At 42.0% G+C, this 27,722-nt stretch overlaps 1 protein-coding gene across 2 annotated transcripts in view; it reads right to left on the bottom strand.

Moving 5' to 3' along the window:
- LOC132406031 (TLE family member 5-like) overlaps window positions 1–27,722 on the bottom strand; it is a 159,823-nt gene that overhangs the window by 98,707 nt on the left and 33,394 nt on the right. For both annotated transcript variants that reach the window (XM_059991192.1, XM_059991191.1), the window contains exon 2: window positions 16,069–16,166. In XM_059991192.1, coding sequence (XP_059847175.1) covers window positions 16,069–16,166 — 98 coding nt within the window. The remainder of the gene's footprint in view (window positions 1–16,068; window positions 16,167–27,722) is intronic.

Raw genomic sequence — 27,722 nt, forward strand, 5'->3', positions numbered from 1 at the left:
CCAAGGGAAAAAGACCCCGACAAGAGTATGCTAGGCCATAAGACACAAGAGCAGAATAAGGTTATTCAGCCCACCAGGCCTGCTCCACCATCCTGGATCCCACTCAACCCCATATCATATCCTTTGATGCCCTGACTGATCAGGAAATGATCAACTTCCTCCTCAAATACACCCACGGACTTGGCCTCCACCACAGTCTGTGACAGAGCATTCCACAGATGTACTACTCTCCTGCTAAAAAAAAATTCCTCCTTGCCTCTATTCCAAAGGGATGTCCCTCAATTTTGAGGCCATGCCTTCTAGTTCTGGATACCCCCCCCCCCCCATCATATAACATCCTCTCCACATCCAAACTATCTAGTCCTTTCAACATTCAGTAGGTTTCAATGAGACCCACCCCCCCCCCCCAGCATTCTTCTAAATTCCAGTGAGTACAGGCCCAAAGTTGCCAAATGCTCCTTACATGTTAACCCTTTCACTGCCAGAATCATCCTCATGAACCTCCTCTGGACTCTCTCCAACAACAACACATCCTGTCTGGGGCTGACTGGCCTATAAATTTCCTTTCTTTTGCCTTCCTCCCTTCTTGAAGAGTGGAGTGATACTTGCAATCTCCCAGTCCTCTGGGACCATGCCAGAATCAAGCGATTCTTGAAAGATCATGACAAATGCACCTGTTATCTCTTCAGCAACCTCTCTCACAGGACTCTGGGATGTAGTCCATCTGACCCAGATGACTTGCCCACCTAAATATCTTTGAGATTGCCTAGCACTTTTTCCCCTTTGTAATAGCAATGGCACTCACTCCTGTTCCCTGACACTCACGGACCTCCGGCAAACAGCTAGTGTCTTCCCCAGTGCAGACAGATGCAAAGTACCCATTAAGTTCATATGCCAATTCTTTGTCCTCCATTACTACCTCACCTGCATCATTTACCAGTGGTCCAATATCAACTCTCACCTCCCTTTTACTCTTTATATTACTGAAAAAACTTATGGTATCCTGCTTTATACTATTGGCTGGTCTGTCCAAATATTTCATCCTTACGACAGCTTTTTTTCGTTGCCTTTTGTTGGATTTTAAAAGCTTCCCAATCATTCAACTTCCCACGCACTTTTGCTACCTTATATGCCCTTTCCTTGGCTTTTACATGGCCCTCAACTTCTTTCGTCAGCCACAGTGGACTACCCCGGCCATCTGAGAACTTTTTCAAATGTTGCATCCATGTGCATGGATGTTGTGTGCTCATGCCTACATCCACATTGTTCTTGGTCTCTTCCATCACTCTGAATTCATTAGGTGCATTAAAACAGGAGAGGGGGAGCCTACTGCAGGGGTAATACTTTGCTCTCCATATTGTACTGCCATGGCATGCTTAAACAGCAGTGGAATTGAACCTTAACTTCTCGTGCTGTAAAGTGTTATATTAGCCGCTATGCTACTGTGCTGTCAAATAGGATCAGCGAAATAGAGCAAGGGGCAAAAAGTGATGTCGAGTTAAAAGATTAGTGATGATCTTAGTAAATGGTAAAGCAAGTATAAAGAGCAAGAAGGCTTCCTTCCCCCAACTTCTATATGCCTACGTGAAACCTTCCCGCATAGCGTTACAATCATTTAATACACAGTCAGCAAAGTCAAAGACAAGTCAAAGTAAATTTTATTATCACAGTACATGTACAGGCAGTCCCCGGGTTACGTACGAGTTCCATTCCCGAGTCCATCTTTAAGTCAAATTTGTATGCAACTCAGAACAAGTACATCCTGTATTATTCAGCGTCAGTTAGTCAAACGTTCGTCTTAGTATACAGTATACATTTTACCTTTCTGTGCATATAAAACGCTTAAGAAACTTATGTATTCCAATAATTAAACCACTGCATTGCTTAGTAATAATTGTAGCTTTCATTGGGGCAGGGCCTTTGACATGCTCCATTATTCTAACTTTATCCTTTAAAATTGTTCCGATCATTGACCGACTGTAGCCTAACGCTTTTCCAATGACTGATGGCATTTCACCTCTTTCCAAACACTTTATTATTTCCACTTTATTTTCAATCGCAATCACTTCCCGTCAATGGAACAGAAACACTGCGGGCAGCGGGTCCCGAGCTCTGCTGGGTCCTAAGGACCACCGCACTGCGACAGGCTAAATGGGACAAGTGGAGGCTGTGCTAGGTTTGGGTATTTGATCCTCCACAATATTCTGCGTGGGAACTTAAACTGGAGGAGGCAGTGTTTTTCTTTTATGAGGTTGAGTTGCGAGCTCGACATCAACCCAGCGCAGATGGTACAGGAGTCACTGGATCGACATCAACCTGGCACGGAAGCAGTCTGTCACTGGATCGAACTCTGAAACCTGCGCTCTCCAGCCTGGCGCTGATCTCACTGTGCCACCAGCCAACCAGAATGGGGGGGGGGGGGGGGGGGGCAGGGTCAGGGTGAATCTTACTAAGAAAACTTTAAGCCAAATACAAAGTTAAACACTCAACACAGTGTCAACGGCAATGACTTAAAATGGTGGACGGCATCGTAATCCAACTTAAAATGGCAGACGGCATCGCAATCTGACTTAAAATGGTGGACGGCATTCTCCTTCCTCAGTTCTTAAGTACCAGTTGTCTGTAAGTTGGATGTTTGTAACTTGGGGACTACCTGTATATCACTATGTAAAACCATAAAATTTATTTTCCTGCGGGCATATTCGGCAAATCTATAGAATAGTAACTATAGCAGGATCAATGAAAGATCAACCAGAGTGTAAAAGTTGATAAACTGTGCAAATGCAAATATAAATAAATGAGAACGTGAGATAATGAGATTGAGTCCTAAAAGCAAGATCATTGGTTGTGGGAACAGCTCATTGGATGGACAAGTGAGAGTAGTTATTATTTCCTTCTATTCAAGAGCCTGATGGTTGAGAGGTAGCAACTGTTCTTAAACCCGGTGTTGCACGTCCTGAGGCTCTTGTACCTTCTACCTGATGGTAGCAGTGAGAAAAGAGCATGGATTGGGTGGTGGCAATCTTTGACGATGGATGCCGCCTTCCTACGACAGCGTTTCACGCAGATGTGCTCAATGGTTGGGAGGACTTTACCTGCGATGTACTGGGCCAAATTCAATACCTTCTGTAGGATTTTCCATTCAAAGACATTGGCATTCCCACACCAAGCAGCCAGTCACTACACATCTATAGAAGTTTGCCAAAGTTTTAGATGTCAGGCTGAACATCACACAGTTCTGCCAAACAATGCTAAAAAATGACCACCATATTCCAGGGAGTGACATTGATTAATAAAAAGTTTAGCCATCCTCATAGACTCAATATGATGCCTCAATGAAAGGCTTTGATAATGATTGGTCTTTTGGAGATCACTGTCTACAAAATGACACTCAAAACAAGGCAAAACACCTCAGTGCTGGAAATTAAATTTGACTCAATAGGGATTTGCTTACATTTTCATTGCACAAAACTCATTTAGTTCTCACTTTTAATTGAGGGACTGTAGCGATGTGCTACACACAGCGCTGAAATAATGACACACAGTCGGTAAGTCATTTCGAGACTACCGTAGATTCCGGACTACAGAGCGCACCTGATTAAAAGCCGCACGCTCTAATTTTAGAAAGAAAATCAATTTTGTACTTGTACAAGCCGCACCGGATTTTAAGCCGCAGGTGTCCCACATTGTAATATGAGATATTTACACAGAAAGATATTACACGTGAGGATTTTTTAACTTTTAATTAAATCCGTACGGTAACATAAACAAATATATATTGCAAATGCTTTTTTTCAAACAGTGCCTGTAACACAGCTACTTTTAAATATACATACGTATCGGTAACACACAAATTACGTTGCGTACACTTTTTTACTGAACAGTGCACGAACAACATTCCAATATCTCCTAACGACTGGTAAAAAAAATATATATACTGCAGCCTACTAGGAAAAGTTATTGATCGCCTTCTTCATCTTCCTCCTGCACACTAAAACCATCAAAGTCCTTCAGTGTCCGAATTGAACAACCTCAGGATCTCGTCACTCACTTCAGTCTCTTCGTTGTCGCTCTCACTTGAGCGCACACGGTCCTCTTCATCACGCAGCAGTCCAGCCTTTCGAAACCCGCTGGTGATGGTGGATGTTGTGACACGGCTCCACGCATTTAGGATCCACTGGCAGACTTGAGTTAAAGATGCTCTTCGCATGCGTCCTGTTTTGGTAAAGGATTTCTCGCCGCTTGTCATCCAAGCCTCCCACTCAACGCGCAGCGCCACTTTAAATGCCTGGTTCACGCTGATGTCCAGTGGCTGCAAATACTTCGTGGTGCCCCCAGGAATCACAGCTGGAATTGAGTTTGTACTCTTGATGGCAGCTTTCACTGAACTTTCATTGTCAGCAGCTTAAAAAATCACCATCGGTGGAAGCTTTAGTCCGGATGCTGTGCAGCTCAGAACACAAGTAAAATGCGTTCTCTCATGGCCACTTGTTTTCAGTGTGATGGACGAGTAACCTTTTTTATTAACAGTCCGAGTGAGAGGCAGGTCAAACGTCAAAGGTACTTCATCCATATTTATGATATCATCTGGCCCGATGGAATTCTCCGCTATCTTTGTTTGAGTGAATGTGCGGAAGTTAGCAAGTTTTTCCTCTTGGTCGGGAGGGAGCTGCTGACACAGAGTCGTGCGTACCCTGACGGACAGGCCTTTTCGTCTCATAAATCTAAAACACCACGAAGGCCCACCTCTAAAATCTTCGATTTTCATTTTGGTGGCGATTGCTTTAGCCTTCAGTCTGATCTGCACGGTGGAAACACCACGGCCGCCTGCTCTCTGTGTGTTAACCCAGTCTTCAAGAAAGTTTTCAAGTTCGGGCCATCTGCTATGATTACCTCTGAAAGCTTTTGTCGTCTTTTTGCATTGACTCAGTTCTTCACGCTGGCGTCTCCACCGTCTCAACATCAATTCATTTATGCCAAGATTATGTGCAGAAGCTCGATTTCCTTCTTCAACCGCCAGATTGATCGCCTTTAACTTAAAAGCTGCATCATATGTTTTTCTTCGAGTGTTTTCCATATTGATGAGGGTGAGTACAAATGACTGATTTACAATAATTTAATTGTGAAAGTGCGCTTGATTTATCGTACAAATTCATTGGACCTCTGTGAACTACTCATCAATTTTATTGGTCTACTGTTACGAGGCAAAATGTTTTTGGCGGCATGAAAAAAAAACATGCATTAGCCGCACCGTAGTATAGGCCGCAGTGTTTAAAGCATGGGAAAAAAGTAGCGGCTTATAGTCCGGAATTTACAGTAGTTTATTCAAACTTCGCAGTGCTGGTATTTAAATCCCTAGCACCCGCCCTCTCCGGGTGGAAATGACATCGGAGGTGCATTACCAAAGTCTCCCCCCGCACGCTGGCTATTTGTGAGCCAGTTCGCCTGCGCAGAAAGTGGGTCTCCACAGGACAATCATTTTATTTTCAGTTGCGACAAATATTCACACATGACCGATGCATCTTCGCACATTTAACCTGTGTCTCACAGTTCAAAGAACAAAGACACAAGGAATCACCAGCAACTCCATTTTAAAATACATTTTTTAATCATTCTTCAAGATTCCCAAGTAGGATAGGAGCATCTTGAAGTGCAGGACAGTAGGTTTAAATTTCTACAGTGTCTTCTATCAATGCACTAAGTACATTGACGACTGCACAGGATCACAACAAAAAACTGCAGAGGGTTGTACTCAACAAGCTCCATCGCAGGCATTAAAGTCCAAACCATCGAGGGAATCTTCAAAAGGCAATGCCTCAAAAAGGCAGGATCCATCATTGAGGACACCCACCATCCTAGACATGCCCTCTTCTCACTGCAATCATTTGGGGAGGAGGTACAGAATCCTGAAGGTACACACGTTTCAGGAACTAGTTCTTCCCCTCTGCTATCAGATTTCTGAAAGGTCCATGAACTCATGAAAATGTCTGCACTGTAGGACCATAAGGTATAGGAGCAGAAGTAGGCCATTCGGCCCATCAAGTCTGCTCCGCCATTCAATCATGGGCTGATCCACTACATCCAGTCATCCCCACTCTCCTGCCTTCTCCCCATACCCTTTGATGCCCTGGCTAATCAAGAAACCACCTATCTCTGCCTTAAATACACCCAATGACTTGGCCTCCACAGCTGCTCGTGGCAACAAATTCCACAGATTTACCACCCTCTGACTAAAGTAATGTCTCTGCATCTCAGTTCTAAATGGACATCCTTCAATCCTGAAGGCATGCCCTCTTGTCCTAGAATCCCCTAGCATGGGAAATAACTTTGCCATATCTAATCTGTTCAGGCCTTTTAGCATTTGGAATGTTTCTATGAGATCCCCTCTTATTCTCCTGAACTCCAGGGAACACAGCCCAAGAGCTGCCAGACATTCTTCATTCAGTAACCCTTTCATTCCTGGAATCATTCTCGGGAATCATTCTATTTTCCCCTCTTTTTGCGCTACTTTAAAAATATATTTCTTATTTTAACTTACGGTAATTTTTATGTGTTCCAGTATACTGCTGCCACAAAATAACAAATTTCATGAGATGACAGTGATAATAAACTTGATTCTGATTCTTGTAGGAATATGTTCCACCAGCATGTTGCAAGTTCCCACAATCAGCTCCCAAACATACCCATTTTATAGCATTGTTGAGCATGTCAACTCATGCTAGGGATTTACATATTCAAATCCTTCATAAGCCAGTACTGGAATTTCAGTCTTAATGAAATACCCAACTTTCTGCAATGAGATCTGAACTAACAAACTTTGATACCTCCACCACAACCTTCCATTTAGGTGACATCTTTAAATTCAGACAATGCACCCTCTGGTGTTTCACAGATCTGTGATCCAAAGGATTTAGACCATAAGATATTGAGCAGAGTTACGCTGTTTGGCCCATCAAGTCTACTATCCAATTTAACTCAACTAAGATAACAGGGCAAAGGCTTTGTCAGAGGTAAAAAAAAATGAATATTACAGAACATGAGTTAAAGAGACAGAGGAGATACGGAGCAAATGTTAGGGAGGTTTTGGTCTTGAGCTGAAGGTACACCCTCACATGGGGCAATGATTCAATCATGGGATTCTCAAGAAACCAGAATGATGGAACTGAGCAGAAACAAGATGGTTACAAAATATTTCTTTTAATTACACAGCATGAGCAAAAGAACTTCATAAGTTTAAAGTTAAAATAAAACTTTATTTTAAAACATTCGGAAAGATGTTAAAATAAAGCACATTTTAAATTATGGTAGACTTTAAATGAAAGCCAATAACTCTCAGTATGCACAGGGATAACGGGTGATTGAGCCTGGTACTGAATAAGGCTCAGGTAACTTCAGTTCAAGCTTATTGTCACAAGCATACAGTTGCAGGGTTTTAATGTATTAATGCCATGTGAGTTGTTGGCATGCTATATTGGCACCAGAAGGATGGCAACACTGGCAGCTACCCCTTCAATGCAATCCTCACTGATTTGGATTTGAAGCAAACAATGCATTTCACCGCATGTTAAGATGTATGTGAGAAATAAAGTTTATCTTTATATATTGGACTCATGCAGCAGCCTAGTGCATTACAAATGTGACCAACATTAACGTAAACTTACATTAATGAATTATACACAATTTCCACAATGAAATAAAGGTAATGACATTAGAGCAAGTTGAGAGAGGATAAAATAAATACAATCTGGGGTAGTGCAAGGGTTCTTTGGGTCAATTCAAGAACCTGACAGCAGTGGGGAACTTTGGATGAGCTCAAGTTTACAATAGAATGAGGGGAAAGCCAAAAGCACATTGATCCTTTCCTTCTCCAGCTCTGTATCACTTTCGCCAATCACCTTTCCAGCTCTTAGCTTCATCCCACCCCCTCCGGTCTTCTCCTATCATTCCGCATTTCCCCCTCACCCCACTACTTCCAAATCTCTTACTATCTTTCCTTTCGGTTAGTCCTGACGAAGGGTCTCGGCCCGAAACGTTGACAGTGCTTCTCCCTATAGATGCTGCCTGGCCTGCTGTGTTCCACCAGCATTTTGTGTGTGTTGTTTGAATTTCCAGCATCTGCAGATTTCTTCATGTTTGCTTGATAAACCCAAGCCTGGGATGTAGCAAAAGCAGACAAGTGCCCAGAAACAATCGATACTGGCAAACACAGAGTAGATGGACCAAATGGTCTGCTGAATGAAATAAAATCCACGCTGCTTCTATGTGACATGTGCCCAGCTCCAAAACAATGCGGCATGCATAAGCACAACAGATATTAACGCAAACAACTCCATGCCACAATTAATTTTTAAAATCTAATTAAAACACAAACATTCTTGATCACAGCACTTGCATTAATAAATGCTGAGAGGTCAGAAGCAATGATACTGACAAGTATTCCAGTGAGCTAGCAGTAATGACAAATTTCAGATAACGATCACAGTGGAATGCTCATGCATGCAAATCTCTCAGCACGCGAGATATTGTCAATGTCGACGGCTCTATATTCAGAACGCCTACAAAAACACAAGGGCCACGTCCTTGCCGCAAAGCTTAGGAAACAAAGCACTAGCTTTGTATAAATGTCAAAGGAGATCTACCATGATTTCAGCTCTTAGCTTTCAAGCAGCTAACTGCTAATCTTCTACCTGATAGATTACACAATGCCACAGATTGGCAGGGTGAAGAACTCAATTAAAGCAACAATGAACCTCTCTCAGCTTGTCAGACTTTCATCTCTGTAGTGATAGCGTGATTCTCAAACAGACTAATTGTGCCACTCCCTAGAATAGGATAATGCTCCCTGTCAACCTTCATGAACCTATTGGAGATCTGTACAAGGCATATCCCATCACAATTCCTTTCATGGGGCACTGATTGTATTTAAATAGGTCCTTTTATTACACCACACTTCATGAGCATTTGATTTATTGCAATATACTTGGCGATATCTGGAAATTTCCTTCATCATTGATCATATAATTAGGGCTACGCATAGTCGCTGAAAGTATTGACTGGTTTTAGCTGTTTTATAAAAGGCACACATGAAACTTTAATCACAAACAAAAAGAAAATCTGCAGATGCTGGAAATCCGAGCAACGTGAATAAAATGCCGGAGGAACTCAACTGGACAGACAGTATCTATGGAAAAGAGTACAGTGGTTGTTTGGGCCACAATATCGACTGTACTCTTTTCCATAGATGCAGCCTAGCCTGCTGAGTTCCCCCAGCATTTTTTCTGTGTTGCATGAAACTGTAAGACAAAATGCAATTCTACACCTCTTCCAACTATTCCAAATTATTGCAATGAATAGTATATATTCCAGTTGGGTTGCCTCCAATCTGACAGTAAGAAATTCAATTTCTCTGACTTCCAGTGATTTTTCCTCCCTCTCCCCCCCCCCCCACTTTCTTTTCTCTCTCTCCCCCTCCTCTTTTCTTCTCCTCACCTGCCAATCACCTCCCTCTGGTGCCCCTCCCTCCTCCTAACTTTTCTCCCACAGTTCACTCCCTTCTCTTCAAAGTACATTTATTATCAAAGAATGTACAAATTATGCAACCTTGAGATTTGTTTGTTTACAGGCAGCCACAAAGCAAGAAACATAAAGAAACCTATTTAAAAGTATCTCAGATTCATTCTTCTTCAGTCCTTTACCTTTTGCATCTATCCTCTCCCAGCTTCTCACTTCATCATCCCTGATCCTAGCTGGTTTCACTTATCACCCGCTAAACTTGTACTCCTTCCAACCCCCCCCCCCCCTCCACCTTCATATTCTGGTTTCTTTCTGATACCAATGGGGTGGCAAGGAGTTTGTACGTTCTCCCCATGACTGCATGGGGTTTCTCAGGGTGCTCCAGTCTCTTTCTACAGTTCAAACACCTACCGTCTGGTAGGTTAATTGGTCATTCTAAATTGTCCCATGATTAGGCGAGGGTTATATCTGGGTTTGCTGAGCGGCAAGACTCGAAGGACAAGAAGGGACAATTCCAGTTTTGCATGGCATTCACACTTCTAATTGAAGTGTGGCCTGGGAGGGACAGACGAGAATCTGCTCATAGGGTTCGATTGATCTTTAACTGGCATCTCATCCACAGCTGTCCTGAGTTAGCATCGTCTGATGGAGTCCTTGAAGGACACCAGCCTCCACATGATGTCAACATATTGATCCAGGTCAGGGAGGAATATCTCAATAAATAAATCAAGATCTTTGTGAGTATATTATTTTGAATTTCCAGCATCTGCAGAATCTCTTGGGCTTACAACTATTTTGGAAGGGAAGGTATTGAGAAACAGCAACAGATATGTTTTAACATTTGGAAAGAGCAGTTTTCCATAAATTTTTCTAACAGATTAAACAAAATGCTTGTAGACTCAGCAACATGAGGAATTACTTCATTCCCATTCCCAACAGAGGTGGTTAATATGGCTTTCACTTCTAACTGAACCCTAACAAGCAAAAAAAATAATGAATTGAATACTTATTAAAATAAATTGAGAGACAGCTTAGCTTTGATGCAGGTATTAACTTTCAATCTGATTATGTAGTTCTCCAAGAGTACATTGAAACAGGGAAGCAATTTTATATCTTAAATAATATACCATTGTTCAATACGTTTTAACAAACCAGAGATATCAAGTATGCAGGACTTGACAGTTAAGTAAGCTTTGCCCCATTTTCACTCCATTGTTAAGACAAATGGTGTGCCATGCACAGCAGTACTGCTGCATTCGATTGAGACTGTAATACCAGCTAAATAGCTCCTTCACAGTTTGACAAGTGTTAGAAGGGATGATTAGAAATGAATGGCAATTGGCCTTTGTTACCATGTCTGATAATAAATTCATGTTGTATTGAAAAGCTCATATCAAGAGAAATCATTTTGTCACCGAGCTGCAATATAAAAGATTTAACTCTTTCCTTGAACAAAACTTTCAACTTAACTTGGAACTGCTTAAACAACTTTTATTTATGGCTCAATCTGGAGTATTTTCTTGGGGTTTAATCTTTGACAAATTTGGTTAATTTTATTTATTACAACACTTGGATCCAAAAAAAGATTTTCGATCAGCATGAGCAATCTGTGGGCATGCAGTTAGAAAGAAAAAATGCATATTAGCACAGTTTTCGTAATTATTGCAGCATTCAGCTATTTTTTGTTAGAAAGGTACACAAATACATACAGTTGGAGAATAATTTCATGCAAGGGTAACTTCTACTTTATTATTCAACATTGTGATGAGCCATTTCTAAAAGCTTCTGAGAAAGCTATGTAAAAAAAAATGGGCAGAAATTTCCTTGAGATCTTGTCAAGAGTGCAACTCCCCAAGGGATGCAGTCACATGATCCAAAAATCACCATTGGCCTAACAGATTTTTGAAAGATGTCCTCCTCACCCTCATTAAAGTAACAGTTTCATTTGGTGAAATCAGTACTGCCAGAGAATTGAAGATCAAGCTTTTCCATGCAACTTCTAGTGTAATGCATTGTATCGGTAGCTCAGGGACAGCTGAGATGATAATTTTACCGAACATTGGGGACAGGAAATGCTGAACAGCATTAGAGGAGGGGTTCCTGCTAATATGATAATGTACATATTCCTTTGGTGGTGAAGAAAACTGTTCCAAGGACAATTTACTAGGGAGGTGCAGAAATATATGGGACTATAGTGTTCTCAAATACATTCCACTCACAAAGAAAACTAGGAAAAGGACCATAGATCAATGAATTTTTACAGTATTTTTTTCCTCAATTTTCTATTAACTTCAGATAAGCACATCCTGGAGCACACAAAGTCCTTTTCCATGAACAGTGAGGCATATCTCGATGGTTAGTAGGCGATGAATGAAAAGATCCTTCTTCACCTAGAGTCATCTCAAAGCCACCATATATTTTTAATTAACTAGAGCAGATATCATGAAAGTAATCTTCAACTCAATCTAGCATTTTAAGGCACACTTGTCAGCATATGCTAGCTAATTCCAATCTTGCATCCTGGAGAAATGACCCAAGAAAATAGAGAATTCTGAATAATTGAATAACTCTGTTTCTGTAATTAGTAGGAAATAAGTTCAATGAGGCAATGTACCCTATCTGGCCGCTGTCATATTAACAGCTTGTTAACGTAGGACTTTACAGCACAGTACAGGCCGTTCAGCCCACAATACTGTGCCAACCTTTTAACCTACTTTAAAATTAATCTAACCCTTCCCACCTATATAGCCCTACATTTTGTCTCTCACCCATGTGTCTATCTTAAGAAAGAGCTTCTTAATCATCTCTACTGCAACCCCTGGTAACATGTTCCACACACACACCACTATGTTAAAAAAAAAACTTACCTCTGACTTCCCTCTGTACTTTCTTCCGATGGGAAAGGCCATTTCCATCCTGGGAAAAAGTCCCTGGCTGCCAACTCAATGTATTCCTCTTATCATAATGTACACCTCTATCGAGTCATTTCTCGTCCTCATTCACTCCGAAGAAACATTTGCTCCAGCTCATTCAATATATCCTCTTAAGACATGCTCTCTATTCCTGGCAACATCCTGGTAAATCTCCTCTGCACCATCTCTAAAGCTTCCACTTCCTTCCTATAATGAGGCGACCAGAACCGAACATAACATTCAAGTGTTCTGCACAAATTGGCTACCAACTTTCTCCCAAAATTGATTGCACTTCCAAATGTATTTCATGATTGCAAAGTGTTTATGAATGACTTAGAAATATCACTGAAGATTCTATGAAACAATCAAACAATTTTTTAAAAAATTAGACCATACAAAATTACAATCTTTAACTTGGTCAAAAGACCACAATGCTTGGATTTCTTTTTGAGCATTTTCTCTTGCTGTTCAACCCAATATTGAAGGTAAATGCATTAAAGCTCTGATAATCTAGCGCCAGCTCATTAATTGGGAATATGCATGGGAGCAAGCGGGGTGTGCCACTGGGGCCAGAGCAGGTCGGGAAAGTGGGTGGGTCAATGGCCAGAGCTTGTTAAACGTGCATCTGGCTTGCATTCTGCCTGCTCCCCTTACAATGTCCAGGTTCACTAGAAAAGCTGTACTTTTGCATAACATGCAAAACGAGCAAGATCAGTGTATTTGGGTACTGAAGCAACACACCACAAAAATTTGCTGGCCTAACACCAAAATATGGCAGACATACCAAAGACATACAAGTGAGGGTTAGTAAATTATGGCCGTGCTACATTAGCGCTGGAAACATGGCGACACTTGCATGCCCTCATCCCATCTTGGATTGTGTTGGCCTTTGTTGTAAGCAATGTATTTTTGATGTACTGCATGTGACAAATAAAGCTAATATTTTAAATTTAGATTTTACAAGGCATTTGGATAGTTTATTTATTTAATATGCCGTGCTGAACAGGCCCTTCAAGCCACAGTCCAGCAATCCCCTGTTTAATCCTAGCCTAATCATGGAACAACTTACAATCTCAATTAACATGCCAACCAGCATGTTTTTGGACCGTGGAAGGAAACCCACACAGTCACGGGGAGAATATACGAACTCCTTACAGGCAGCGGTAGTAATTGAACCAGAGTCGCCTACACTGTAAAACATTGTGCTTACCCCTACGCTACAGTGCCACCCCTCATATGGATGGGAAAGGCTGAGGGGGACGAGTGCCAAACAGGACTAATTCATCGTGGACAAGTTGGAATGTAGGGCTGTTTCCAGCTCCATCTTCATGACATGCAAGTTCTCTTACCTACACTCAAATAACATATGTACAAATAGCCACTGTAAACATCACAGCAACATAGCAGATGAACACAAATTACAGGATTTCAAGGTCAAAGTGCAAGTCCAATACTTCCTGAAGTCTCGCCAACTGCTGCTTACCTCTCCCTCGAGGCCAAAACGAGAAAATTATTGGTACTCAATCCCAAATCAGATCTCCTTCAAAAAAATATTTAACTGGTCACAATGACAATGACAAGACTATTTTTACCTTTTCCTTGTTATGAGGAAGGATTTTCACCCTGAAACATTAACTGTTTCTCTTCACATGGATGCTGTCTGACCAGCTGAGCATTTCCACCATCTTGTCATTGTACAGGTATGTGGGACTGGAATTGTATGCATATCAGACAACATGCAGAGCTAACAAGATTACATTCTCTGAGTGACAGAAAGCATCTCAACAGGTTTTCCAAACTGGTGCCAGTTTAGAAGCCACAGCCAATTTCATCATTTATCGTGATTCTGCATCGGGAGCCCAGTACCTAAATCATCAGAAAATTAGAGAGAGACAGTACAAACAGGCCCTTCAGCCCACTAAATCCATGGCAACCATCAACCTTCCACTTACAACAATCTAACAATAATTCTCCCACATTTTCAGAAATTCTCTGCAGAGTTTACCATTCACCTACACACTCAAAGACTATTTAGAGGCCAATCAGGTTAGACACTTTCACCACTGGGTAAAGAAAGAAAATATGACCACCCAGAGGAAACCCAACTGGATAAAGAACATAGGAGAGTGCAGCACGGTGCAGGCTTTCAGCACACTATGTTGTCCCGACCTTTTAACCTCCTGCAAGATTAACCTAACTCTTCCCTCCCATATTGCCTTCCATTTTTCTTTCAACCATGTGCCTTTTCAAGAGATTCTTAAATGTCCCTGACGTATCTGCCCCTACCCCTGGCAGTGCAATTAATATTCGGTAAAATACGTCTTACATCCCCTCTATATTTTTCCTCCTTAAAAGAATGGAATCACGTATTAGCTATCTGCATCCTGGGAAAAAGGTGATGCTGTCCACTCAACCTATTACCTCTTATACACCTCTCTCTTCCATCCTCCTCCACTCCACAGAGAGAAGCCCAAGCTCACTCAACCTTTTTGTATAATGAGAAAACCATAACTGAACACAATACAAGCATAGTCTAAGCAGAGTCTTAAAAACATTAAAACTTGCAACATTACCTTGAACACAATTACCCAACTAATAAATACCAAATGCACCAAACTCCTTAGTCACTCCAACAACTTTGACAGATCTGTGCAATTGGACCCCAAGATCCCTCCGTTCCTTCACATCAAGATTCCTACAATGAACTTTATACTCTGCCATCAAAACCAGCTTTCCAGAGTGTACCACTTCCCACTTTTACAGACTGACCTTTCTGTCCCTCTAAACTAGGGGTGTCCAACCTGGGATCCACAGACCCCTTGCTTAATGGTAATGGTCCATTGCATAGAAGTTGGGAGCCGCTGCTCTGAACCTTTGCTAGCCTGATACTTGACCACCTTTAAAGGCTATTGCACAGTACTTGTTTCTTTTAAGATGTTACTGTACCTGTCTCAGCTTTTTTCTTTGGCAGTTATCTGGTAAGTATTATACTTAAATTTGTCCCTCTGGTTCCTTTCAAATCTCTCCTCTCTCACCTTAAACCTATGCCCTCTAGTTTTTGTTCCTTTTCCTGAGCGAAAAAAGGACGGTACATTCAGCCTATCTATTATACGCCTTGATTTTATACACCTCCAAGGTCATCACTCAATTTCCGCAACCTCTCCCTCCAGTTCCAGGCCTCGCGTCTTAGCAACATGCATGATTATTTGCTGCCATACTTTTACACACACAACACTGCCCTTCCGCTGTTTGATTTCACAGTTAATTAAAATCAAAAATCTGCACTTTCTAGTCTTCAGACTGAAACAGCTTTCTTTCCACAGATACTGCCTGATTGGCTGACTGTTTTCAGCATTTACGTTTTATTTCAGTGTGCAGACCTCTTGTGCAGCTGACTACTAATAGTCTAATAAACTAATACTTGAAGATTAAAGCCATCACTCAAAAAAGCTGCCTTCAGGATTCAGGCATTAATAATAAAATTATTGGCAACTTAATGTGCAATGAAGCTTAGATGAAATGAATTGCAACTTTAACCTTTCAGTATTTGCTGCACACTGCCATTTATTATCCCTGAAGTGAAATGGTTGCTAGTAATGTGCATGCCTGACACGCAACCTTCAATTCAAGAAAGTCTTATTACCTGTGGTACTGGGCTTGCAGAAACTGAAACTCATCTTTGATACGATCACAGGAGTCCGAGGTAGTAAACTTCAACTGTTGTGCCGACTGCGACGGAGCCTTTTGCAAAGGAAAAGGAAAAAAAAATGTTAATTAAGAGACAAAACGACTTGCAATAAAATTAGTCACACCATCTTACATGTCTGGAATACAGGTGCAGATCGGAGTTACAGATGGTTGCTTAATGGGAACATAATTGTAAAAATGCACCACAGAAGACTTGTTGATGCTGGTTGCTTGATTTTCTAATCTCAAAGGAACAGCCGTGTGACCAACTGAGAAAATTCCATTAACATGCCTGTCATTGGGCCTGGCCTTCTCCAGCCTCTAAAATGCAAGGAGCAGAGATTTGTGTTTTGCCTCCGGCTTTGCCCAGTCTTCAGGGTAATTTTTAATGACTGCATCAAATCTCATCCTCATCCCTCTCATGACAGATTTTTATCTCCTGCTTTCGTTCCACCTGTATTTTCAATGCTTTCTGTGGCCCCGAGGTACAGACTTCTTGCAAAGTGTGGGTGCAGCAGAGACAGAAGCCTTCCACTATGACCGCATTTTGCTTATTCTTCATTAACAAACACAAACAGTGAGGAGCATTACTCAACAAGGCTAGAATTAGAGAACCGATCAAGTCATTACTTGATGCATGCACACATATACTTTCTAGCAAGGGCACTTCATCAGCAAATAGCAGGTGCCTGGGCTGACACCACTCCCAAAGCTAATTATATCATCACTGCCAACCTCAGCAAGATCATCTCAGTTAACTCAGGTCAGGATGCAATTGGTGACTTTGAGTCTGACAACAGAAACTACAAATGTTGGGTTAATGTAATTTTTAAAATGTCTCCTAATGCATGCAACACCTTGAAATTCAGGGAAGTTTCTCCTTTACCTGAACTTCAAGAAACTTCAACAATGCTCTGGATAATGAAACATTAAGAAGGGTGAGAAGGAATGGATCAGGCATGGTGAAATGGCAGATCAGACTCAATGGCCCGAACGGCCTAATAATGCTCCTATGTCTTACGGTCTTTGGAACTGTAGGTATACTAAACCGCCGCAATGACTTTCCCAAAGAGCGAGGTAGGAGACAACGAATATTTTGGCGAGATACAAAGCAACTCCTGCACGATGCTGCATATAGTGCGACATAAATCAATATTTTAACCAAGAACTAGCCATATCAGGCTTTCTATAGATCTTCCACAAGAAAAAAAATCACAGGGTTGCCATCGCTCTGGCTTGCTACATTAATGCAATCAGCCATATATAAGAACTAGAAGTCTCGCTCTCAAGTTCAGAGGACGTGGTAAGCTAGCAAGTGATCTTCCCTTTACGTGTTCAGCACACAATTCAATTCTCACTATTTTATGGATACTTAAGGACAATTAGACATTAAAGGCATCAAAATTGCAAAACAAATATGATTCTGTATATGGATAGTCTCCTGTTACTCTCACAACAGTTAAGGTGTTACCACTTCAAAACTCCTAGTCTCACATAAATGTGACGGTGAGATGAGGAATGCGTTTTCGAAAATGGGCGCAATGCGTTGCACTGGATCAAAATAAAGTGGACTAAGACGAATTAGAAATTGGCAAAGTACTTTCCTGATATGATTTCTGCAGATTTGAATTTGTTGAAAATTATTGTTCATGGGCGCTATATTTAATCCCCTCACACCCAGAAGCAGGCTGAGAGTCTCTTTTGCACACCCATTGAAACCTTTATGAAAATATTTTGTACTGGAGTACTTGGGAGGAGCAGGAGGGAGTGGAAGAAAGGCGATGAAAGCTGGAGGAAAAGGAGATTAACTGTTTGTCTTCTTCTGGTTTAAACCTGCATTCTGCTCAGCACACAGCAAATGCTTTCCAATATGATTGCCCTATAGTAGTACATTATTGCCATTTTAGACCATTCCTGTGAACACATACACAAGGAAACAGTAAAGAAACAGCATCCCAGAGGCACAGAAATTGGCTTAGATATTCCACGGCATGCCAATTACAAAATTCTAATTGGTCCTTAAAGTTAACTCACACCTGTACAAGTTCATTAGATAATGAGGGGGAAGGGCTTTTCCCCACTTCTGTAACACATGACCCAAATCTTCCTCTTCTACACATCAAATTGCTAATAATTACAACCCTTCCACTGTTATTCTAAGTGGAGGTCTGTAATTAGTGGCATTCTGCTAGGATCTGTGCTGTTGCTGATGCAGGTGCAGTACTGTGCAAAAGTCTCAGGCACCCTACTTTTTTTTTTAAATACAAATTTTGTTTTAGTTGCTTTTTTTTGTCCTCTACATTAGTGTGTGTAAAAAAAAATTTAGATTTCCAAACATTCATCTTCAAAAAAATTGAATGTTAGAGAAATTTTGTATTTTAAGGAAAGTAACATATTGAGTAATTACGCTTTTCAAATAAATTCTTAATTACTTTGTAGGTACGTCACCCAGTACATGACTAAATAAAGATAACAAACAGGATGCTGAATGAACTAAACTGGATCAGACTGGGCGAAGGACAACCAAACACGAGGAAATTTGCAGACGCTGGAAATTCAAGCAACACACACAAAACACTGGTGGAACGCAGCAGGCCAGGCAGCATCTATAAGAAGAAGCACTGTCAACGTTTCGGGCCGAGGCCCTTCATCAGGACTAACTGAAAGAGATAGTAAGAGATTTGAAAGTGGGGTGGGGGGGAGAGATCTGAAATGATAGAAGACAGGAGGGGAAAGGATGAGGCTAAGAACTGGGAAGTTGATTGGAAAAAGGGATAGAGAGCTGGAGAAGGGGGAGGATCATGGGACGGGAGGCCTAAGGTAAAAGAAAGGGGGAGGGGAGCACCAGAGGAAGATGGAGAGCAGGCAAGGAGTGATTGTGAGAGGGACAGAGAGAGAAAGAGAGAGAAAAGAAGAAAAAAAGGGAAATAAATGAATAAATTAGGGATGGGATAAGAAAGGGAGAGGGGCATTAACGGAAGTTAGAGAAATCAATGTTCTTGCCATCAGGTTGGAGGCTACCCAGACGGAATACAAGGTGTTGTTCCTCCAACCTCAGTGTGGCTTCATCTTGACAGTAGAGGAGGCCATGGATAGACATTTCAGAATGGGAATGGGACATGGAATTAGAATGTGTGACCACTGCTTTCTCTGGCAGACAGAGCATAAGTGTTCAGTGAAACGGTCTCCCAGTCTGCGTCGGATCTCACCAATATATAAAAGACCACACCGAGAGCACCGGACGCAGTATACCACACCAGCCGACTCACAGGTGAAGTGTCGCCTCACCTGGAAGGACTGTCTGGGGCCCCGAATGGTGGTGAGGGAGGAAGTGTAAGGGCAGGTGTAGCACTTGTTCCACTTACAAGGGTAAGTGACAGGAGAGAGATCGGTGGAAAGGGATGGGGGCAGACGAATGGACAAGGGAGTTGCGTAGGGAGCGATCCCCGAGGAAAGCAGAAAGGGGGGCAGGGGAGGGAAAGATGTGCTTGGTGGTGGGATCCCATTGGAGGTGGCAGAAGTTATGGAGAATTATATATTGGACCCAGAGACTGGTGGGGTGGTAGGTGAGGACGAGGGGAACCCTATCCGTAATGGGGTGGCGGGACAATCAAGCCAAAAGTGAGGGTGTCGTAGATGTGCCAGTTTACCCTTCAATTCATCAATTCTTCCACCATGGCAAGAGCGAGCACAGCCACAAGACACAAGGTAGTCAAACTGCGTCAGCAAGGTCTCTCCCAAGCAGAAACTTCACGGCAGACAGGACTTTCAAGATGTGCTGTCCAAGCTCTTCTGAAGAAGCACAAAGGAAGAGGCAAGGCTGAGGACCAGAAGCGCAGTGGACAGCCACGGAATCTGAATGCAGCAGAACAAAGATTCAGAAGAAATCCAGCGCTGCCAACAGCTCTGGCTTCACCAGAACTCATTTACACCTCTCTACAGTCTGGAGAAGTCTCAGCAGAGCTGCCGCCAGAAAGCCATTCCTCTAAAGTGGAAACAAAGCCAAGAGGCTCACCTACGCACAAAAACACACGGACTGAGGGGCAGAACGATGGCAGCAAGTGCTCTGGACCCACAAGTCAAAATATAAAATGTTTGGCTCGAGTGGGAGGCAGCTTGTCCAGAGGAGAGCTGGAGAGTGCTACATGGATGCGTGTCTGCGGCCAACAGTGAAGCATGGTGGAATTCCCCCAGCAAGTTTGGGGCTAAGGGCGCACACTTAAGCGGAGGTTGTGCTAATTTTAAAGATATGCGAGGAGCAAGTTTCCCTCCCCCCACAGAAAATGGTGGGTGTGCTGCCTGGAGTGGTGGTAGAGGCAGAAACATGAGGCATGTTTAGATAGGCACAGGAACGTGAGGAAAATGGAAGGATATGGACACTGCATAGGCATAAGGGACACGTCTAGTTAGCCTTTTGGTTCAGCACAACATTATGGGACAAAGGGCCTGTACTGTACTATGTTCCACTATTATGATTAAATAGGTACCTAGTTAAAAATTATTTAAAACTCCAGTTGCTAAAGGTGGTGCCTGAAGATTAATCTTTGTAGTGTCCAGATGCAACAAGGTAACTCGGGGAGGGCTGCATTTTATATACATTTCTTGCCAGCATGTCTCGTTTAGTTCAGGTCGATTGGAAGTCAAAGGCTGAAGGCTAATGGTTGAAGCCCTCAAGAGCTCTGGCCTGGAGACGGAGGACTGTCCACATGTGGGTGTGCAGGAGGAAGGAAAGGGGCTCACTTTGTGGCTGTTTTGTTAGTAGTTGTGTTCTGCTGAGCATTGTGGGCATGCTATGCTGGTGCCAGAATGTGGGCCGACACTTGTGTGCTCTCCCCAGCACATCCTTAGGCATTGGCTCTTCACGCAAACGACACGTTTCATTTTACTTTTCCGTGTACACATGATAAATAAATCCAAATCTAAATCTTTTAATACTTTTGCCTGCCTCTCTGTTGATTTCCCACGTCTGCTACAAGCACAGTGATGGGTGGTGCCACTGCAGGAACTGTATCGGAGTCACTAAACCTAACATAACCAAAGTGGTGAATCAGTTTAAGTAGAGACAAGTGATTAGCCCAGAGTGCTTCAGTCCAGTCAATTTCAATGATTCACTCAGCTCATTAATTCTCAGTGGATTCTTCTGAATAATGCTGTCAGTACTCATTGCCGATACAAAATCTCTGCTAACTTGAGGCACACAAGTAAAAATGGTTTTCTTTACATTAAAAGAAAACTATGGTTGAAAGGTTTCAGTGTGAAAGTGAACAATAAGAATTTAGTGTTCAATTGAACAGTGAATTCTATTTGCAGCCACTCAGAAGTCATAGCTCAGTCACAGTCCGAAGAAAATGGAGAACTAAGTAAAATAATTCTTAATTCATTCTCAAGAGATAACCTGTGGCAGTAGGCCTGTCATTAAAGGGTCTGACTGATTATCAGCCAAGACGATTCACTTGGTCCGCATCGTTGGCTGTTGCAGCAGCAGACTTTTGAAGAAGGAGTGACAGCAAGATTATTGGTGACACTGCTATGGTTACCAGCCCACAACATCATCACTTCTTCGGATAAGCCTCAATTGGTTAAAACGAGCTAATCATCTTACGCAGGTCTATATTTGAGATGGATTGATGTCACAGCTCCATGCAATATTCCCAGGCCTAAGTGCACTATGCTGCCAGTTGTGATGAAAACTAGCACAACCACTTTATACTTGACAGCACTTCGCAGAGAGGGAACAACATCTTGGAGTTTATTGTATTTTGGGGGATATGGTAGGGACTCATGAAAAGGAGGGAACAAACCATGCAATTGATAAACGGGATGGGAAGATATTTACACACAGTAAAAACTTCTAATGAGCTGAAAATATTTGCGTTGAAAAGCACAGAAGGTTGGGAAGATTCGACTAAGTATTAATATAGTGGTTATGATCGGGAGAGTGTATGGATTACTTCACAAGCTAAGCGATCTCCTCTTATCATTAAATCCACTAACCTGGGTAGGATCCTCAAGGAGAAACTGTCAGAAGTGCACATCAGGACAAAGCTTTGCCACCAAAGCCTTTAACACTGCTAAGCCAGACATCTTTTTCTTTTGAGCTGGTAAACCCACCAGAACTTTCTGTAGACCCTTGGTCACAGGACAGGAAACTTCCTTCCAGCTCTCAAAATGAAAGCTGCAAATCTTTATCTCATTCAAAATGAGAGCTAGCCCCGGGATTCAATGATTTCTTTATCAATGACTCCTGTACTTTCATCTCAATTTGTAACCTTGTTTTTCAATTTACCAAAAACAGGCAGTGTACAAGTAAGCAAATTTTCACCAAGTTCAGAGGTTGCATGAAAAGCATATACAGAATTCATCTGCAGACAAATCCATGCAAATCAGCATAATAATTCATGTCCTTCCCCAGACTACAAACCTAAGATTTAACCATTTCAAAGATCAAAGATTTACATGTATTAGGAATTTCCTTTGTTGTTGGTCAGGGAGGTACACGCAGTGAAAAAAAACAAAAGTCAATTATAAAGAATAAATAATTATATAAAAATTAAAGTTAGTGGTTAAAATTCCAATATGGAATGTGCACAAATACATAAATACCAGCATGTATTTACAATATAAACATTATAAAAAGTGGTTTAAAGTGTTTACAGTGCGGTGCAGAGATGTGGATAATAAGCAGAGTGAATGGGGGGGTGGGGGTAGGGCTAACTAGAATAGTTTATCAGATTAACTGCCTGAGGGAAGAAGCTTTAAAGATGGTGGGAAGTTTTTTTTTGTTTTAATAGCCCTGCAGTGCTTTCCAGAAGAGGGGTATTGGAAAAGGCAGTTTTCAGGGTGGGTAGTGTCCATCAGCTGCCTCTAAAAAATTACCGAAGGTCAGCACCGAGGCTGAGAAGCTCAAATCTGAGAGATCCATTTTAAAGGAACTTTCCTGGACAGAGAGGTGTCCAGACCCATCACATTTTGACTGCTCAGACAGAACAACACTTTCATACTCTCCGCATGAGCTTGTATTAGGTTTGCTATTTTTCAAAACGTATTGAACCCTTGGTTTTATTACTTCGGCAAAATAAATCGCTCTTCAGTCTGACCAAAGACGCAGCATTTGAGCACAAGTGCAAATTCAGATGATTGCAATGATACTGGAAAATACTCAAAAAGGTGGCATCCATCAATAAGGATATTCACCATCCAGGACATGCCCCCTTCCCATTCCTACCATCCGAGGAGATCCAGGGACCCAAAGGCACACACACTGTGTTATAGGAATTCTTCCCCTCCACCATCAGATTTCTGAACAGACAATGAATCCTTAACACCACGTCACTACTCCTGCACTACTTATTTTTAAATACATCTTTTAGTAATGGATAGAATATTCATGTATTATTTTGATCCACAAGCCTCAGCTGCTGGGCTTCCAACAGAGATTCACAAAATCAGGCAAACATTTTAACAGAGTGTATATGGAAAATTATGCAGGAACATTTAATTTGGGCCAACTAAGTATCATATCAACAGATTGGAGTAGCATTAATTGCACACTGGAGAAGAGAACAGGTACAGATGTCAAGGACTCACAAAACAATTGCAGTGAGATATGGTGCTGCATTTGAAACTGACAGAGAGCAACAACAGAATCTGAAGTAATAGCATTACAGTTGTTTGGATGTGAGCACCAAAAATCTTTGCATTTACACAGCACCTTTCCAGAGGTTTTTAGCCACTGAAGTAGGTTTGAACCACAGTGGTGTTGGAATCATAAGAATATAAGAAATAGGAGCAGGAGTAGGCCCTCTGGCCCGTTGAGCCTGCTCCAACATTCAATAAGATCACGGCTGATCTGGCCATGGCCTCATTTCCATCTACCGTCCTTTCCCCATAACCCTAATTTCCCTAGTGTGCAAAAGTCTATCCAACCTTGTCTTAAATATATTTACTGAGGTAGTCACCACTGCTTCATTGGGTAGAGAATTCGACAGATTCACCACTCTTTGGGAAAAGCAGTTTCTCCTCATCTCCATCCTAAATTTACTCCCCCAAATCTGAGGCTATGCCCACTATTTCTAGTCTCACCTACCAGTGGAAGCAATTTTCCTACTTCTATCTGATCTATCCTTTTCATAATTTTATATGTTTCTATAAGATTTCTTCGCATCCTTCTGGATTGCAGCAAATACAGCCCCAGGGGACTCAATTTTCCTCATAGTCTAACCCCTTCATCACTGGAATCAACCTGGTGAATCTCCTCTGCACTGCCTCCAAAGTCAGTATATCCTTCCTCAAGTATGGAGACCAGAACTGCACAGAGTACTCCAGATGCAGCCTCACCAGTACCCTGTACAGTTGCAGCATAACCTCCCTGCTCTTAAATCCAATCCCTCCAGCAATGAAGGCCAATATTCCATTTTCCTTCTTAATAGCCTTCTGCACCTGCAAAACAACTTTTGTGATTCATGCACAAGCACTCCCAAGTCCTTCTGCACAGCAGCATGCCGCAATCTTTCACTGTTTAAATAATAATCTGATCTTCCATTTTTCCTTCCGAAGTGGATGATCTCACATTTATCAACATTGTACTCCATCTTTCAGATCTTTGCCCACTCATTTAACCTATCTGTATCTCTCTGCAGACTCTCCGTATCCTCTGCAGACTGTTTGTATGCCCTGCATAAATTGCTTTTCCATTCAACTTAGTCGTCATCAGCAAGCTTAAATACAATACACTCTGTTCCCTCTTCCAGATCATTAATGTCTATCGTGAACAGTTGCGGGCCCAGCACCGACCCCTGCGGGACACCACTCACCACTGATTGCCAGCCAGAGAAACACTGCAGTCAATTTGCACAGATTAGGTTGCAATGTGATAATGACCAGTTTTATATACATGCAGTGGCCACCTTATTAGATACACCTGTACATTTGCTCATTAATGCAAGTATCTAATCAGCCAATCGTGTGGCAGTAATTTAATGCACAAAAGCATGCAGACATAGTCAAAAGGTTCAGTTGTTGTTCAGACCAGACATCAGAATAGGGAATGATTATTGGTGCCAGACAGGGTGGTTCGAGTGACTGATTGTATCCTGGGATTTTCACACACAATAGTCTCTAGAGCAGTGGTTCCCAACCTTTTTCATGCCATGGACCAATACCATTCAGCAAGGGGTCACCCCAGGTTTGAACCCCTGCTCTAGAGTTTGCAGAGAATGGTGCAAAAAAAAACCTAAAAAACACCCCATGGGTGGCTGTCCTGTGGGTGAAAATGCCTTGTTATCGACAGAGGTCAGAAGAAATTGGGCAGACTGATTCAAGCTGACAGGAAGGCAATAGTAACTCAAATAACCTGACGTTACAACAGTGGTGTGCAGAAGAGCATTTCTGAATGCACATGCCGAACGTCGAAGTGGATGGGCTACAGCAGGAGGCCACAAACATACACTCAGTGGCCACTTTATTAGGTACAGGAGGTATACATGTCAAGTAATGGGTAGTTATTGGCCTAGACACAGGGATAATTCCTGCTCTTCAAACTACTTAAGAGAAAAGTAGATTAAAGAAAGGAATAAATAGAAGAGAATAAAGGTGACAGAAAAGCTGAGGAAACAAATAGTGGAATAACAATGATTAAAAGAGAACAAAAAGGTTGTGCTATAGATACCTTAACCCAGTCTGGCTCACTCATCCTTAGAGCACAAGAAATATATACATAACTCTCTGAACTTTGTTCGTATTCATTATTTATAAGAATTGAAATCAATATCTGTGACCTTTAAATAACCTTTAAGTCCAATGTTCATATCTTTTCCCCCTGGTGCTGGAAACAGCATTGCGATTACAATCAGAGTCTGCCTAAACAGATGGTGTTATGTGGTAATGTCAGGCTCTAGCCACTAGAATAAAAAACTCACATGCTAAAACAAACATAAAAAAATTCACAGTCCCAAGTACCTCCACCTTACTGGTCTGCAATACTAATGCAGCTGCTGCCATTTGGAAACTGAATGTAACTTTTTAATATTTTCTTTAGCAGGCATTGAATACCTGCCCTTTGTCCTCCCAGTCCTGATGAACAGTCATGCCCCAAAATGTTGACTGTCCATTATTCTCATCAGGGGTACTAGTCATCGAGGAGATCTTCAAAAGGTGATGCCTCAAAAAGGCAGCATCCAGCATGAAGTCTAACCAAATAGGGTCTGTTATCTTTGGGGTGGCACTGTTTTGGTGGCACTGCCATTCGTACAGGATGGAAGCAGGCCCTACACATCACACACCTGTCAATATTAGTCTTGCAGCAATTCCTTCCTTTAAAACATTCTCACTCGTTTCACCAAATTCTTCTCCCATTAAGGATGGTCCCTCTACCCAGGATATGATCTCTTCTCATTGCTACCATCAGGAGCGCGAAGGCACACGCTCAACGTTTTAGGAAGTTCCTTACCACCTTCCACCATCAGATTTCTGAACAGTCAATGAACTCACTTTTTCTTTTTTTGCACTAGTTATTTAATTTTTAATATACATTTCCTTTTGTCATTTATGGTATATTTTGTGTATTGCACTGTATTGCTGCTGCAAAACAATATTATGATATACGTCAGGGATAATAAACCTGATTCTAATTCTCTCTATTAATGCTGCCTGATCTGCTGAGTTCCTCCAACAAGAGTGCCTGAACCTCTAGTTGCTCCAGATTTCCAGCATCTTCCATCTCCCGTGACATATTTGCAGAATTCACCCCAAGGTCAAATTCCACTCTCCTTCTAGCTTTCCAGAGGAAGCTTTTCCCTGCACGACTCCCTAATTCACTTTTCTATCTCCACCAACGCCATTCCCCGGTCCTCTTCGATACAACTGCAGAAACTTCAACAGCTGACCCTCCAACTCTTCCCACCATCCAGGGACACAAGCACTCCCTCCATGATGCATTGACTCATTTTTATTTCTTCCATTTTAGCAAAGGACATAGCACAGTTACAGTCTTGCTTTTTCCACCACATTGCTAAAGGATACTACACCATGAGCACTGAATACAGATCATCAAATTGGATTTTGGAGATGTTAAGCAAGTTATAACAAATACATAGATTATTTTGCAAATACCCGGTTCCTTAAGACTATTACAGCTGGGGGTGGTAGTGGGGATAAGCTCCCACTACCTTCTAAATGTTCCCAATGGTGTACATCTCAAATAGCCTCTGATAATCAAGTCCAGCTCCTGGTCTTCACATGTGGCTTAGCTACTAAGCCCAGCAGAACCATTTCTACTGACAGGAGAAGGAGCATTGGTGGATTACTGGCACCATAAATCCAATTGCTTCATGGCTTGTCAGCCATAGTTGGCAGCTCACCTCAGAGAAGGAAAACTCTGACCTCAAACCTCCGATTCTACCAACTCATGGAGTAAACCCTGAAGAAAAATCCGGAGCTGGAGTCCCTAAGGAACTCCTATCCCCACCATCATCAGGGGAGGCGTGGGGTCCGTGGGAAATAAGATGGACGAGTTCAACACTGTCTGTCTCTTCCTGCAAAGCTGGTGCTGCCAAACTGTCTTGGTCTCTGCCATTCCTTTGCATTCATCAGCTGCACAGAGAGGGGGAGCCT

This window comes from Hypanus sabinus, chromosome 16 (assembly GCF_030144855.1).
Source record: "Hypanus sabinus isolate sHypSab1 chromosome 16, sHypSab1.hap1, whole genome shotgun sequence".
In the NCBI taxonomy this organism is placed as follows: Eukaryota; Metazoa; Chordata; class Chondrichthyes; order Myliobatiformes; family Dasyatidae; genus Hypanus; species Hypanus sabinus.